The sequence below is a fragment of the Saimiri boliviensis genome, chromosome 13, assembly GCF_048565385.1.
Source record: "Saimiri boliviensis isolate mSaiBol1 chromosome 13, mSaiBol1.pri, whole genome shotgun sequence".
Lineage (NCBI taxonomy): Eukaryota > Metazoa > Chordata > Mammalia > Primates > Cebidae > Saimiri > Saimiri boliviensis.
In genome coordinates this window covers 28,448,255-28,465,376 of record NC_133461.1, presented here as the reverse complement: position 1 = coordinate 28,465,376, position 17,122 = coordinate 28,448,255, and the positions used below count along the sequence as shown (strand labels likewise).

Genomic DNA, 17,122 nt, shown 5'->3' with positions numbered 1-17,122 from the left:
ATCTTACATATGCCAGGTGAAATAAGCCAGACACAGAAGGACAAATACGGTATGATTCCACTTCTGTGAGGTACCTGGGATAGTCAAACTCACAGAGACAGAAAGTAGAACAGAGGTTTCCAGATGCTGTGGGGAGAAGAGACTGGGAAGTTGGTATTTAACGGGAGCCAAGTTTCAGTTGAAAAGAAGAGTTCTGAAGGAGGATAGTGGCGATGGTTGCACAACAATGTGACTTTTGTTGTACTCAGTTGCTGCTAACTGCCACTGAATTTTACACTTAAAAATGGTTAGCATGGTAAATTTTATGCCACATGTATTTTACCACAATAGAAATGAATGAATAAGCAAAAGCAACAGTGAAAATCCCTTTTAGAGGCACAGACAGAAGCTCGACTGTCTTGAAGAGAGGACAAGTTTGCAGGTAGGTGGAAGGTCCTATCACAAGTCAGAGGTTAGGAATATCATTGTCTTCCTGGAAGAGAATCTAACTGATGTTAATCCTTTGCTGATGCAGTGAAACCCACACTATTGAGCTTCAGTGGGTGGGAGGATGCACGAGGTTAGAAGAGGCTGCTGGGGCAGATTTTCCAGCCAGCATAGTATACCACAGATAATTTCAGCTTCAGAGGAGACTCTCTGCAAGCATTCAAAGTCTGGCCACATAATTTCTGTGATCCTGCCTCCAGTCCACAGCTCCGCCAAGTCACTCGTAATGACAGCTCAGAGCCAGCTGTGGACAAGCCACTGCCCATGAGCAACCTGGACAGACTCAGACATTCAGAGCCCATTATTTCTCGAGAGCTGCTAATCTCCAGTCCCAGGCTTCTCTTCCAATTACATGCTGCCCGGCCTTGTAGCAGGGGAAGGAGGTGATGGGGTCTGGGCAGCTGCCAGGATTAGTCATGCAGGGCCAAGCTCGTTTCAGCAGGGGAGGTGAGCATCTGCTCTGTTTTAGCAACATGGCAGATCATTCCTCACTACCTCGGTACAACTTTTTAAAAATACCCAGCCACTTGAAAAGATCAACTGAAATGAAATATGCTGGAGTAGAAGACACACCATTCAAGTGGGTGGACTAATTTCTTTTTTTTTTTTTTCCTGGGCGTAGGGTGCGAAGTTATTCAACATGGTAAACATAATTCCATCTGTCGGGAGTTGTGCTTCTCATTTCAACACCAAGTGGTGGCTAGTGAAGGCTGCCTACTAGGAAGGGGGACGTGAGGGGTGCACACCTTGGTACAGATGTTTTCTAACAAGCTCATGTTCCGGGTTTACCAAGTGGTATGCTTAAGCTGTTACAAAACAGAAGTTAGTGGTGGGATGTTCAAGCAACAAGTTAATCACCAGCCACCTAGAAAAGGAGACAAGACTGAGAATAGGCAGGAAATGATCAAAGGACAGAGGATATGTACACACTCTTAGTGCTGTTGGCATTCAGAGAGGAAACAGTCACTGCATCCCAAACCTTTTCTCCAAGCAATGTCTGTGCTGCAGCCCAAACTCAATCTGTCCCACAGCCGACTCTTAATTTGTTACTAACCACTTTGTTCCAAATCTATTTTTCTCCCAGTCAGCTCCCACACCGTAAAGCCTGCAGGAATCACCTCTGCCTGCATTCTCAGCCTGAACCCAACTGTCCCCTTCCCCGACAGCTCCCAGATGCACTGGCCTCCTTCCCTTTCCTGGAACACAACAAGGTCACAGGGCTTTGGAACACACAGCTCCTGCTGGGACTCTCTACTCTTGATCACCACACCCCGAATCTTCCATGGCCAGCTCCTTCTTAAAACCCCCTCTTCTCCTCAATGGGAGTCCCAGTTACTCCAGGGACTGAGGCAAGAACAGGATCACTTGAGCCCAAGAGTTTGAGGCTCACCTGGGCAACACAGCGAAACCCCATCTCTTTAAAAATAAAGAGTAGGTTCCTTTTCTCTCCGTACTTCATGCACTCGCTTCCATGCCTACTGCCATTTATTACTACACTTTGTCTCACTCTTGTGTTCATGTTCACTGCCCCGCTTTATCACTGAGCTACCTGAAACAGCAGGGCCACCACTGCTCACCCATCTGCCCCCTAGGACCTGGCACAGCATATAGGGTGAGCATCCATGTTTTGTGAAATGTACCAGTTGCAGAGGCAATGGTCACAAAAGGCTCATGAGAAGGGAAACTAAATCAGACACTTTGGGAGGAATAGAATTTCATAGTTACTACCTTGTCCTCCATTTGAAAGAAACAACCCGAAGGTCAAATAATAAAAAATGCTCACTACAGCAGCTAACCACATACAGAGCACTTACATGCCAGGCACTGTTTTAAGTACCTGCCACATATTAAACCAATCTTATTCTCAAAACAGCCCTAGATTAACTAGCGCTCCCATTTTACAGATGAAGTAACAGGCACAGAAAGATTGTAAACTGATGTAAGATCGCAAAGCTAGTGATGGCTGAGCCAGGATCCCAACCCAGGCAGGCCGGCTCCAACCACTGAACCCTGCAGGGACCCTTGTAGCTCCTCTCCCTCACCTCCTAGTGAGGCCTCAACCTCCTGTTCCCTCCACCCCACTGAGAAGACTCCTGCCTTGGCCACCAATGACCTCTCAGCTGCTAACCCCAATAAGCCCTTATTTTTTTCTGTGACATGCATAGAACGGCTTCCAGGCTTAGCACTTTCACATATATTAACAGCAACAGGAAAGAATCTAAGGGCTCAGGTACTCAAATGTCCAGGAAAAACACCAGCCCACAATGTACTATCTACCTCCTGTTCCTCACACACCTGAGCTCCCCACCCACCACAGACTCACTCTTACCGTTTCATCCTCCAGTCTGAGCTGCAGGCTCTTGTCTCCTTCTTTGTAGTCCTTGATTAACTCAGCTGAGCGCCACACTTCATCAGGGTCAGGGATCCATACCCTTGTGCACTGAAAGATTAAAACAGAAGAAACTTAGATACAGAACAAAGCTCTCAGGTTTCTAAATGTGTGTCACTACCTAAAAAGGGCCCATCAGGAGAACGTCTAAAGCTATCTGCACACATCTCCCCACCTTCTCATTTCAGGACACAATGTGATCTGATACCACGATAACTGGGAAATAACTCACAGGACTGGTAGCAGAGGACACATTTTAGATGTCAAAAGAATGTCGCAGCTCAATGAAATTAAAATTCTACCCAAGAGACTGCTGAGCCTGCATTTGGTTATATACACTAGACATCGCGCCATTATCTCAAAGGGTGTTACGAAATAGTGAAGTCAGAGGGAGTTATTTAGCAGTCCACAAACAAAACAACACAGACAAAAGCCAAGATGGTATAGCACATCTTCAGAGCCTGGGAATCTCTGCTCTGATATTCTGCATTCAGAGACAAAGTCATTTTCCTGCAGAAGTGAAAGAAAGTGGTCAGCAAGTGGAAAGTATATTTAAGTATCCCCAAGTTGTCAGCCACATCAATTTATTTGTCTACCCTTTTTCTTTTTCTTTTTCTTTTTGAGACGGAGTTTCGCTGTTGTTACCCAGGCTGGAGTGCAATGGCGCGATCTCAGCTCACCGCAACCTCCGCCTCCTGGGTTCAGGCAATTCTCCTGTCTCAGCCTCCTGAGTAGCTGGGATTACAGGCACGCGCCACCACGCCCAGCTAATTTTTTGTATTTTTAGTAGAGACGGGGTTTCACCATGTTGACCGGGATGGTCTCGATCTCTTGACCTCGTGATCCACCCACCTCGGCCTCCCAAAGTGCTGGGATTACAGGCTTGAGCCACCACGCCCGGCTATCTATCCTTTTTCTTTTTTTCAAATGGGAACCCAGGCAGGGTTCTCTGTTACCCAGGCTAGCATGCAGTGGTGTGACCACAGGTCACTGCAGCCTCCAACTCCTGACCTCAACTGATCTTCTCATCTCAGCCTCCCAAAGTGCTGGGATGACAGAAAGGAGCCACTGTGCCTGGTCTGTTTGTACATTCTCTCAGCCACAAACCCAAAAATTTCACTCACCCTCCTCAAGTAGCTATCCTGATTTGCAGACCAAGTCATTGAATGGGGCCAAGTTCTGAGAGTAAAGGACACAGACCTTGGTAAAGTAGTGACACAGGATCAACTGTCAGTTACTTGCCCAGCACATTCTCAACACAACCTGGGGGTTCCCAGACTTACTTGCAGTCAGAATCACCTGAGGAGCCCGGAAAACATCAATTCCCAGGTGCACCTCAGACCAACTCAGTTGGGATCTGAGGTGACATAAAAGCTCCCAGAGGACAGCAAGCTTACCAAGCAATCTGAAGGAGTCCATAGAAACTCAGTAGCACCTCTACAGGCAGACAAGCAACCTCATCAGGCAGCTCCCTGAGATCACAGATAGCTAAATCAACAAAGATGGGGGAAAAAACAGTGCAAAAAAGATGAAACCATCAAAGATCAGAACACCTCCTCTCCTTCAAGGGATCACAATGCCTCAACAACATGGGAACACAACATGACTGAGAAAGAGTGTGGCTAATTGACAGAAACAGGCTTAAGAAGGTGGATAATAACAAACTTTCCTGAGCTAAAGGAACGCATTCTACTTCAATGCAAAGAAACCAAAAACCTTGAAGAAAGGTTAGATGAAACGCTAACTAGAATAACCAGCTTAGAGAAGAATATAAACAACTTGATGGAGTTGAAAAACACAGCACGAGAACACGTGAAGCAAACACACGTGTTAATAGCCAAATCGATCAAGCAGAAGAAAGGATATCAGAGATTGAAGATCAACTCAATGAAATAAAAAGAGAAGGTAGGACAAGAGAAAAAAGACTGAAAAGAAATGAAAAACCCCCCAAGAAATATAGGATTATGTGAAAAGACCTAATCTACGCTTGATTGATGTACGTGAATATGACAGGGAGAGTGAATCCAAGCTGGAAAATACTCTTCAGGATATTATCCAGGAGAACTTCCCCAGCCTAGCAAGGCAGTCCAATATTCAAATCCAAGAAATACAGAGAACTCCACAAAGATATTAAAGAAGAGCAATCCTAAGGCACATAATCGTCAGATTCACCAGGGTTGAAATGAAGGAAAAAATGCTAAGGGCAGCCAGAGAGAAAGGTCAGGTCACCCAAAGAGGGAAGCCAATCAGGCTCACAGCAGATGTCTCCGCAGAAACTCTGTACTCCAGAAGCGAGTGGGGGCCAATATTCCACATCTTTAAAGAAAAGAACTTTGAATCCAGAATCTCATATCCAGCCAAACTAAGCTTCATAAGTGAAGAAGAAATAAAAATCTTTGCGGACAAGCAATTATGAGAGATTTTATCACCACCAGACCTGCCTTACAAAAGCTACTGAAAGAAACACTAAGCACGGAAAGAAACAAGTACCAGCCACTGCAAAAGCACACCAAATGGCAAAGACCAAAAATGCAATGAAGAAAATGAGTCAACTAACGGGCAAGAAAGTTAGCCAGTAACAACATGGCAGGATCAAATTCACGCATAACAATATTAGCATTTAATGTAAATGGCCTAAACGCCCCAATCAAAAGACAGAGATTGGCAAACTGGATAAAAAGTCAAGACCCATCAGTGTGTTGTATTCAGGAAATCCATCTCACATACAAAGACACACATAGACTCAAAATAAAGGGATGGAAGAAGATTTACCAAGCAAATGGAGACCAAAAAAAAAAGCAGAGGTTGCAATCCTAGTCTCTGATAAAATGGACTTCAAACCAACGAATATGAAGAGAGACAAAGACAGGCATTACATAATGATAAAAGGATCAATCCAACAACAAGAGCTAACTCTCCTAAATACATACACATCCAACACAGGAGCACCCAGATACATAAAGCAAGTTCTTAAACAACCTAAAAGGAGATCTAGACTCCCACACAATAATAGTGGGAGACTTCAACACTCCACTGTCAATATCAGACAAATCAACAAGACAGAAAATTAACAAGGACATCCAGGACTTGAATGCAGAGCTGGATCAAGTGGACCTAATAGACATATACAGAACGCTCCACCCCAGATCCACAGAATGTACATTTTTCTCAGCACCACATCGCACTTACTCCAAAATTGACCACATCCTTGGAAGCAAATCACTCCTCAGCAAATGCAAAAGAATGGGAATCACAACAAATAATGTATCAGACCACAGCGCAGTCAAATTAGAACTCAGGATCAAGAAACTCACTCAAATCCACGTAACCACTTGGAAACTGAACAACTTGCTTCTGAGTGTCAACTGCATAAACAATGAAATGAAGGCAGAAATAAAGATGTTCTTCGAAACCAATCAGAATGAAGACACAAATTAACAGAAGCTCTGGGACACCTTTCAAGCAGTGTCAAGAGAGAAATTTATAGCAATGAATGCCCATATGAGAAACAAGGAAAGATCTAAAACTGACACCCTATCATCAAAATTGAAAGAGCTAGCAGAGCAAGATCCAAAAAACTCAAAAGCTAGCAGAAGACAAGAAATAACTAAGATCAGAGCCAAACTGAAGGAGATAGAGACACAAAAAACCCTTCTAAAAAAATCAATAAATCCAGAAGCTGTTTTTTTTTTTAAAGGATCAACAAAACAGACCACTAGCCAGCCTAATAAAAAAGAAAAGAGAGAAGAATCAAATAGCTGCAATAAAAAATGATAAAGGGGATATCACCACTGATTCCACAGAAATACAAACTACCATCAGAGATTACTACAAACAGCCCTATGCACACAAACCAGTAAACCAGGAAGAAATGGATAAATTCCTGGACATTTGCACTTTACCAAGACTAAACCAGGAAGAAGCTGAAACCCTGAATAGATCAATAACAAAAGCTGAAGTTTAGGCAGCAATCAATAGCCTACCAACCAAAAAAGTCCAGGTCCAGACCAGTCCACGGCCAAATTCTACCAGATGTACAAAGAGGAGCTGGTTCCATGCCTTCTGAAACTACGCCAACTAAGACAAAAAGAGGGAATCCTCCCTAACTCATTTTATGAGAACAACATCATCCTGATACCAAAACCAGGCAGAGACTCAACTAAAAAAGAAAACTTCAGGCCAATATCCATGATGAATATCGACACAAAAATCTTCAATAAAATACTGGCAAACCGATTGCAACAGCACATCAAAAAGCTTATCCACCATGATCAAGTAGGTTTCATCCTGGGGATGCAAGGCTGGTTCAACACATGCAAGTCCATAAACATAATCCATCACATAAATGGAACCAAAGACAAAAACCATATGATTATCTCAATAGAGGCAAAGAGGTCTTCGACAAAATTCAACAGCCCTTCATGCTAAAAATTCTCAATAAACTTGGTATCGACAGAACGTACCATAAAATGATAAAAGCTATTTATGACAAACCTACAGCCAATATCATACTGAACAGGCAGAAGCTGGAAGAATTCCCTTTGAAATCAGGCACTAGACAAGGATGCTCTCTCTTACCACTCCTACTCATTATAGTATTAGAAGTTCTAGCCAGAGCAATCAGGCAAGAAAAAGGAATAAAGTGTATTCAATTAGGAAAGGAGGAAGTCAAACTGTCTCTATTTGCAGATGACATGATTGTATATTTAGAAGACCCCATCGTCTCAGCCCAAAATCTTCTCAAAGTGATAAGCAACTTCAGCAAAGTCTCAGGATACAAAATCAATGTGCAGAAATCACAAGCATTCCTATATACCAATAACAGACAAACAGAGAGCCAAATCAAGAGCAATCTACCATTCACAATTGCTCCAAAGAGAATAAAACACCTAGGAATATAACTAACAAAGGATGTAAAGAACCTTTTCAAGGAGAACTACAAACCACTGCTCAAGGAAATAAGAGAGGACACAAACAGACGGAAAAACATTCCATGCTCATGGTTAGGAAGAATCAATATTGTGAAAATGGCCATACTGCCCAAAGTAATTTATAGATTCAGTGCTATCCCCATCAAGCTACCAATGACCTTCTTCACAGAACTGGAACAAACTACTTTAAACTTCATATGGAATCACAAGAGAGCCCACATAGCCAAGACAATCCTAAGCAAAAAGAACAAAGCTGGAGGCATCACACTGCCAGACTTCAAACTATACTACAAGGCTACAGTAATCAAAAGAGCATAGTACTGGTACCAAAACAGAGACATAGACCAATGGAACAGAACAGAGGCCTCAGAAGCAACTTCACACATCTACAATCATCCGATCTTTGACAAACCTGAGAAAAGCAAGCAATGGGGAAAGCATTCCCTGTTTAATGGTATTTGGAAAACTGGCTAGCAATGTGCAGAAAGCAGAAACTGGACCCCTACCTGTCGCCTTACACTAAAATTAACTCTAGATGGATTAAAGATCTAAACATAAAACCTAACACCATAAAAAGACTAGAAGAAAACGTAGGCAAAACCATCTAGGACATAGGCATAGGCAAGGACTTCATGACTAAAACACCAAAAGCAATGGCAACAAAAGCCAAGATAGGCAAATGGCTATAAAATTCAGAGCTTTGTACAGCTAGAGAAACAATCATTAGAGCAAACTGGCAACCAACAGAATGGGAAAAAAAATTTTGCAGTCTACCCATCTGACAAGGAGCTAATATCCAGAATCTACAAGGAACTAAAACAGATAACCAAGAAAAAAACAACACCATTCAAAAGTGGGTGAAGGATATGAACAGACATTTTTCAAAAGATGACATATATGAGGCCAACAGGCATATGAAAAAATGCTCATCATCACTGGTCATTAGAGAAATGCAAATCAAAACCACATTGAGATATCATGTCATGCCAGTTAGAATGGTGATCACTAAAATCTCTGGAGACAACAGATGCTGGAGAGGATGTGGAGAAATAGGAACACTCCTGCACAGTTGGTGGGAGTGTAATTTAGTTCAACCATTGTGGAAGACAGTGTGGCAATTTCTCAAGGATCTAGAAATAGAAATTCCATTTCACCCAGCAATCCCATTACTGGGTATATTCCCAAAGAACTATAAATCGTTCTATTATAAACACACAGGCACACATATGTTCATTGCAGCCCTGTTTACAACAGCAAAGACCTGGAACCAACCCAAATGCCCATCAATGATAGACTGGACAAAGAAAATGTGGCATATATACACCATGGAATACTATGCAGCCATAAAAAACGATGAGTTCATGTTCTTTGTAGGGACTTAGATGAATCTGGAAACCACCATTCTCAGCAAACTGACACAAGAGCAGAAAACCAAACATCAATGAGAACACATGGACTCAGGGAGAGGAGCATCACACACTGGAGGTAGTTTGGGGGGTCTAGGGGAGGGACAGTGGGGGGTTGGGAGGGTGGGGAGGCATAACATGGGGAGAAATGCCAGATACAGACAAAGGGGGAATAGAGGCAGCAAACCACCTGGTTATGGATGCACCTATGCAACAACCTTGCGCGACCTGCACATGTACCCCAGAACCTAAAGTAAAAAAAGCTCCCAGAGGCACTAACGTGTGCTGAATGGCAGCATCTGCATCTCCTGGCATCCCACCGCACAGCTGTCAGAACAATTTCTGTATTTTTATCTCAAAGACAGGTAACTTCCACAGGGTCTGTTTGCTGCAGAAGCCATCAGGTACAGGCACACACACATACATCTGGCTTCTTGGCCACAGACTATTCTCAGCGAACCTAAATCTAATGGCTCTTTTGACCAAAAGCTCAACCAGAACATGTGCTTGGGTCAGCATCATCCACTTCACTCCTGGAGTGACAGGTGAGCACAGACCCTGGGCCAGTCTGTCACCTGTGTGCACGCAGCCAAATGGGTTTATTTTGGTTCTGCTTTTTTTTTTTTTTTTTTTTCCAAAGCAGTGTTATCCTCCAGGTAATCAGCGGTCTTTTGTTAAAAGCAAGACCCTGACCCCTCCTACACTTGTTTCTAATACACTATGGAACAGTGAAAGTTGTAAGGCAATAGAATCAGAATACCAATAATGAGAAAGCAAACATCAACCACTTTGCAGCCTTGACATCTCAACTCAGAGTACGAACCAAAGTCATCCATTTTCATTATTAAAAAACAAATTCACAGAATCTTAACCTTCTCCCTGCTTCTTGAGCCCACCACCTTAGGGCAAGATATTACCATATCTTTATAGTAAAATACTATAGAGCTTTATAATAACAAAGAGCTTTATAGCATCTGAGGGCTCCATAGTAAAATATCAAGAATGTTCTGAGGTACCTTTAGAGAAAACTTTCTGAGCATTTGCTGACCTTAACTGTCAACATTTCTTTTACCCACAAATGTCCTAACTCACTTTCTCCACTGTCGTTTAAGCCCACGATCCATCCAGCTGTCATGACCTTTAAGCTCCTGTCCCTAAGCTTCAAGTGGGTGTCCTTCAGCCTCACTACAATGCGGTAACTCTGGTCACTGAGTTACCCTCCCCAGACTCCCCCTTCAGCCAGCACAACCAAGAAATTTTACCTAAAGCAAAGTCCCCACTCCGTGTAAGTTGTGACAAGAATGGCTCAAAACAACAGAATGAGGAATAACTGGAAAGGAACAGGGAAATCCCAACAGGAACCAAACGGAGGTGATGATTTATAGATCCTGGAACCCAGGGAGCCCAGTCCCAGCTCAGCCAAGAACTCCACTGGCCATCTCCCTGTGGCCCACGTGCCACTCATGGGGTGGTTACTTGCATCCAGCATTGAAGAATCTCACTGCCTGGCTCTATCTCAATTTAACTTTTACCCTAGTGGAGTTCATGTATCTTTCTACTTATATAAATCTCTCCTCTCTAAAGAGACTGAGAGCACCTGGTAGGCACAAAATTGGCTTCTCATATTGTCCCATACCCACAAAACCTATCACAACATAAGGGGCACAGTGGGACCACTCCAATGGTATTTTAGCTCTTTGCTCCTCCAGGTGGGGACCTCAGCAACATCGTCACCTAGGAATGGGTTAGAAGCGTAGAATCTCCGCCTCCCCCAGACTCACTGCCTCAGAATATCCTTATACTAATCACTTGCTTTTCCATTCCTGAAGCATCATCTCACACTTCCCTGCCTTTGAGAACACGTCAGCTAACTACAGCTGTGGGACAAATCTGGCAAACTGCCTGTGTTGCCTGTTTTATACAGCCCAGGAGTTAAGAATGGTTGAAGAAAGTTCAAAAGACAATATTCACATAACATGAAAAAAATCACATGAAAGTCAAATTCTGATGTCCATAAAGTTTCATGGGAACACATTCATTCATTCATTGATGTATTATCTATGTAATACTTTCACTTTCTAATGCTAGAATTGAAGGCCATGTACAGTAGCTCATGCCTATCATTCCAGTACTTTGGTAGATGAGGCAGGAAGATTAGTTGAGGATAGGGGTTTAAGGTCAGCCTGGGCAACACAGCAAGACCCTGTCTCTACAAAACTTAAAAAAAAAAAATTAGGCTGAGCACAGTGGCTCATACCTGTAATCCCAACACTTTTGGAGGCCAAGGTGGGCAGATCATGAGGTCAAGAGATTGAGACCAGCCTGGCCAACATGGTTAAACCCGGTCTCTACTAAAAATACAAAAATTAGCTGGGCGTGGTGGCATGCACCTGTAATCCCAACTACTCTGGAGGCTGAGATACGAGAATCACTTGAACCAAGGAGGCGTAGGTTGCAGTGAGCTGAGATTACACCACTGCACTTCAGCCTGGTGACAGAGTGAGACTCTGTCTCAAAAAAGAAAAAAAAAAAATTAGTCAGATGTGGTGATGCATGCTTGTAGTCCTAGCTATTCGAGGTTGGGGCATGAGGGTCCCTGGAGCCCAGAAGCTCAAGGTTACAGTGAGCTATGATTGTGCCACTGCACTCAGCCTGGACAACAAAATGAGATACTGTCTCCAAAAAAAAAAAATGTAACGACAGAGATCCTATGGTTCAAAGCCATTTTTAAAACATAGTAGGCTGGACACAGTGGCTTATGCCTGTAATCCCAGCACTTTGGGAGGCCGAGGTGGGTGAATCATTTGAGGTCATGAGGGCAAAACCAGCCTGGCCAACATGGTGAAACTCCATCTCTATTAAAAATACAAAAATTAGCCAGGCATAGTGGTAGGTGCCTATAATCCCAGCTACTTGAGAGGCTGAGGCAGGAGAACTGCTTGAGCCTAGGAGGCAGAGGTTGCAGTGAGCAGAGATCATGCCACTGGACTCCAGCCTGGGTGACAAAGCGAGACTCCATCTCAAAAAAAAAAAAAAAAGTAAAATGTTTACTATCTGGTCCTTTACAGGAAAGCATGCCAACCTCTGTCCTCGTACCTGCTGTTCCCTCAGGTCACAGCGCCCTTCCTCACTTGTCCATGTGGGCAGGGTCCAACTTCCAACACTATCTCCTCACTGATCACTTCCTACCCTGTTCCCCATAGAGTTAGCCCTACCAACTATAAGCTGCCACTATAGATTCTTCTGTGATTAGTTTTCCTTCTGGTTTTGCAGTTACTTCTTTCACATCAGTTTCACCTCATTACAGCAAGGTCTTCCAAATATACCACTGGGTATCTTTGTATCCCTGGGATCTGGCACATCCTGGCACGGAACAGATGCTCACTTAATGTTCATGTTGAGTATAGGATCACTGAACAGAGACTGTGCATTTATGGGGCACCTGGTTTATACATAAAACACACGGTCATAAGTACCATATAACCAAGTACAAACATGGAGATCTAGCTCCTGAACCTAAGGGACAAATAATCTAGTTGGTTCGATAACTCACATAAAAAATATGCTCTAATAGGGTGGTGTGACCAACTCCTAAGTAGAGTGATAGCTAACCAGTAGAGGGAAGGAAGACAGGGAGAGAAGGGAAAACAAGTTAATGGCAGCTTTGGAAGAGAGCAAGTTGGTAGCCAAATTCTCGCATGATGTTTAAAGGATTTTGTATATGCAGATCTGACCAAGTAAGCTCTGGACACAAATCTAGTAAATATTTGGGAGCCAAATCTTTGCCCAGTCCGTCTCCACAATAACAGCACATGGACACGTGCTGAGATTACAGCAATTCGTTGTGAAATCAGAATGAAACAAACCCTCTATTCTGTGCAGGATGGTTCACAGCTGCCAGCTGCCACCTCCCCGCTTCTGCCTCCTCACGTTTATCCTGCTTCACGGATTCTCAGTTTAAAGTGTATATAAATTACTGAGCAGGGCTGTTTATCCAATGTCATGCATACTGCATATAATGAGAAATTTATAGATCTTCCAAGGGTAATTTTAACCGTAATCAAATTTTGCCTTACAAGCTGGCTTTGCCAGCAACCGCCACCCCAACCCACCCACCTCAAGGAAGACGCATTGCTTCTGTAAGCAAGTACAAACCAGTGTATGATGAGTATAAAACACAAGGCCAAGAAACAGACACATGAACTAAGAAGGGAGAGACAAGACCACAGTAGCTGGGAAAGACTTGAGGAAGGCAGACATGTTCTGAGCTTTGGAGACGGAAAGGATTTGGAGGGGAAGGGTTTCTTTTTGGAGTGAACAAAGTGTTTTGGTAACCAGACAGAGATGGTGGTTGCAAAATGCTGAATGTACTAAATACCAAATTGTTCCCTTTAAAATGGTTAGTTTCATATTAAGTAAATTTTATCTGTTTAAAAACACACACACTCTTCTGTTTGTAGAGAATGCGAACAGTATCGTGTACACTCTCTCTCCTGGCATCAGTTCTCATTACTAGTCTATGAAAAAGCAGTAAAGTATTCTCACAGAAAGACAGTATATTATGAGTCAGAGAGAAACTCTCCAGAACCAAGGAGCTGTGTTGCCTCTTCATTTTTTCTCACCTTCCAGGAATGTCTTCAGACAAATCTGACCTCTACCAGACTTACTATAAGGCAACAGACTATGAGGCAGACAAGCTCACTCATCTAACCCAATTACCATGCCACTCCATTTGTCACTATTCTATTTCAACAACACTTAATTCCATCCTATAAAAGTAAATAAAGCAGCAAGTCTGACCTAATTATCAAAGAAAAGCTCTTGATTTTTGGAAAGTTCTTTTGAAAAGAGCCCCATATATTTCCTGGAGAAGGCAGATGCCTATAGCAAATGTAAATGCATAACGACCAAGCTATTCTCCAACCCCCTGTTCATTTCTTCCACTGAAGGAACAACTCCAGCAGCTGTTCTCATACATACACAGCTGAAGGGAGTGGCCATCTATGACAAGAGCCTCAATCCTGACACACATTAGAACCACCAAGGGAAGGGTTACAAATTCCCATACCAAGCAACACCCCATCCTACCTTTATCAATCTCTGGGCCTGGGAACCAGGCAGTGTTTTCTCAGGCTCCCCAGATGAATTCAATATGCAAGCAAGTTTGAAATATAATTCTATGTGGCTGACTGGGTGTCGGATTGGAAGGGTATTACAGACCCTCATGTGCTTCAGGCCTCTCCCCACCAGATTGTGGTTAAACATTAAACTCTAGCCTGAAGATCCTTTCCCCAGAGCTAAATAACTCTTTCCAAAAGAGCCCCAGCTAAAATGTAAACACAATGTCTGGAAGAGCACAGCATTTATCTACATATATGAATTATCAGGCAGTATAGTACTGTGGTCAAGTGTGTGCTCCAGAGTCAGAGAGCTTTGGGGAGGAATTCTAACCACTACTTATTAGCTTGTGTAAGTTGATGAATGGGTCCGATCCTCAGTTTCCTTAGCTGAACAACAGGGAAAGTTCTATATACCTCATGAAATTTTCTAAGAATTAAACGAGAGCCCACTATCAAAGCACATAAGTATTAGGCAGTGATGATGATGATGGTGATATTACTATACAGTTTTGTCTAGAAATCCTGATGAGATTTTGGATAGCATTAGAAAATGAGAAAAGGAAAATAAGAAGCCTAAGGTGGTCCATGTGACTAGGATCCTTTTGATGTCCTATAGGTCATAATACACAGGTAGCCATGCCTTACCTTAAAAATCAATACCTGGATCTAGCCTACTTCTACTCCAAAGACATGAGAGAAGTGATTCTTGATGTTGGTTGGCATATAAAAATTATCTGCAGATCTGTACATCTTTAAAAAACAAAACCACTAACACCCATATCCCACGCTTGAATAATTAAATCTCTGGGGGTAGGGCCCAAACACTGTATTTTTTTACAAACTTCCCAAGTGATGGATGCACTGTCAGAATTAAAATTCCTATCTCAGAGTGAACCTCAGGAGCCAAGGTGGACCTTCAGGGAGAAGAAAACAGGGACATTTGAAACCTTCACTCCCTGGAATGAATAATAATGCTACTTTCATACCCTTCTACTAACCTAAGTAATCTTAAGTATTTGAATCATTTCAACTTAGTTTCAAAACTGAGTTAGGATGAGCAGGGTTATTACTCCTATTTTATACAGAAGGAGCTTGAAGGTTAAAAGTGATGAATGAGTTGCCAAGAGCTTAGTTAAAAGTAGACCTGGAGAAAAGATCTGAGTCTTTAAGTCCTCCACTGTTTACCCTCCTCCTGGAGAAATATTGATTTGCTTACAGCAGCCCAAAGTCCTGCTGAGTATGTATTTTATACAGGTAAAGTGCTTTGTAATTACACATGAAAAAACTGTACAAATGCCCATTAACGACGACATGCCAAGGTAAGCCACAGGTAGTTTCAGCATTAAGCATCAGATAGGCTGAAGTTTCAGTTGCAACAAAGCCTTGACCAGAAGCAGGGCAGTCTGGGCAGAGCTCCCTGGGAATGGACAACAGACCCCATAGCCTAACTTGGTAGCTGGCAGTATAAACTCCCTGTCCATTCCTGTGATTAGGGGACCAAGAACAGGAACACTGGCCTGCTCAGAAGGAAGAAAAGACACTTCTAAACTAAGCTAATAGTTCCATTTAACACCAGCAAAACAGCAGTTTCCCAAGTGGCTTGGTACCTGGAAGGATACTGCTATGTGTAGGAACTATGAAAACCTTACCTAACTGTGCTTGCAAGAAGTGGGTCACACTCCACTCTTCCGCAAAGTAAGAATTTAAAAGATAAACAGCAAGCCTTGCACCCCCTCCAAGCAGAACTTCTCACAGTCATTTCTACAGCTACTGCTGTCTCAAGGATGTTCATGGACCCAGACGCTGCTTCCTGAATCCAGTGGTGATAATTAGTCCTTCAAACTTTGGGAGGCCCAAATCAAGAACATTCCCACTGGTGTGCTGTTGGTCATCTTCCCTTCACATTTATTGGGCTGGGCTCCCAGTACTGGAGACACAAGAGCAAGGAGGTGAAGATTCAGGTACAGAGTGCTAGTCCCCACGCCCATCATCAGGTAACGGTCTACACTTCTGAGTCTCTGCTTTCTCAGAAGTTATTTCTTATCTGGGGGAAACATCTTCTGTACCAGAGTTGTTGTTAGGATTAAATAATACATATGAAACATTTAGTCCAGTATCTGGCACATTTTAAATGCGTAGTAGTTCTTACTATGGAGGACTCAGGCCCTTGGAGTGAATAAAACCAGAGAGAACTCCCTCTAGGAGCACACAGACAGCCATATAATCCCAACAGAACCAGTGCATATAAAGTGTCATGGGAATAGAGAAGCTCAGTGTTTCCAGATTATTTCCTGAGTTAACTCCTCCTCCCCCAGCAGTGAGCCATGCTTCTGAGTTTCCATTTACTCATTTCCATTAAAGGCTTCCTGAACCAGAAATAACCTTCCCCTTTCGCCAAATGCTCTCCACTGAAAAGCTCCCTGTAATGTAGAGACACAAGGAATTATATGTAAATGTCCTGTTTGTCCAGAGCCACCTAAGTAACTAAAAATTCAGGTATGATTTCTGAGCCAATTAGGTAGATTCCTGAGTCCCTCTCAGATGCCTCCCAATCTTGCTGGGTTTTTTTGTTTGTTTGTTTGTTTAATGACAGAGAACCAGGGTAAGCAGAGCACTGGGAGAAATAACTATAACATAATGCACACAGACACACAGATGGGGACAGCAGAGAGCCACTGAGCAACCTGGGGGTAAAGGAGAAAAAAAGCATTATTATAATCATGCTATGTGACTATGCAGTTACATCATTCTAATGTAACTGCATAGTCACATAGCATGATTATAATGTTC

General features: G+C 42.9%; 1 protein-coding gene across 3 annotated transcripts in view; it reads right to left on the bottom strand.

Annotated features, from left to right (window-relative positions):
* MYO5B (myosin VB) overlaps positions 1-17,122 on the bottom strand; it is a 386,934-nt gene that overhangs the window by 238,466 nt on the left and 131,346 nt on the right. For all 3 annotated transcript variants that reach the window (XM_003926074.4, XM_010336832.3, XM_074383485.1), the window contains exon 2: positions 2,816-2,926. In XM_003926074.4, the coding sequence (XP_003926123.3) occupies positions 2,816-2,926 (111 nt within the window). The remainder of the gene's footprint in view (positions 1-2,815; positions 2,927-17,122) is intronic.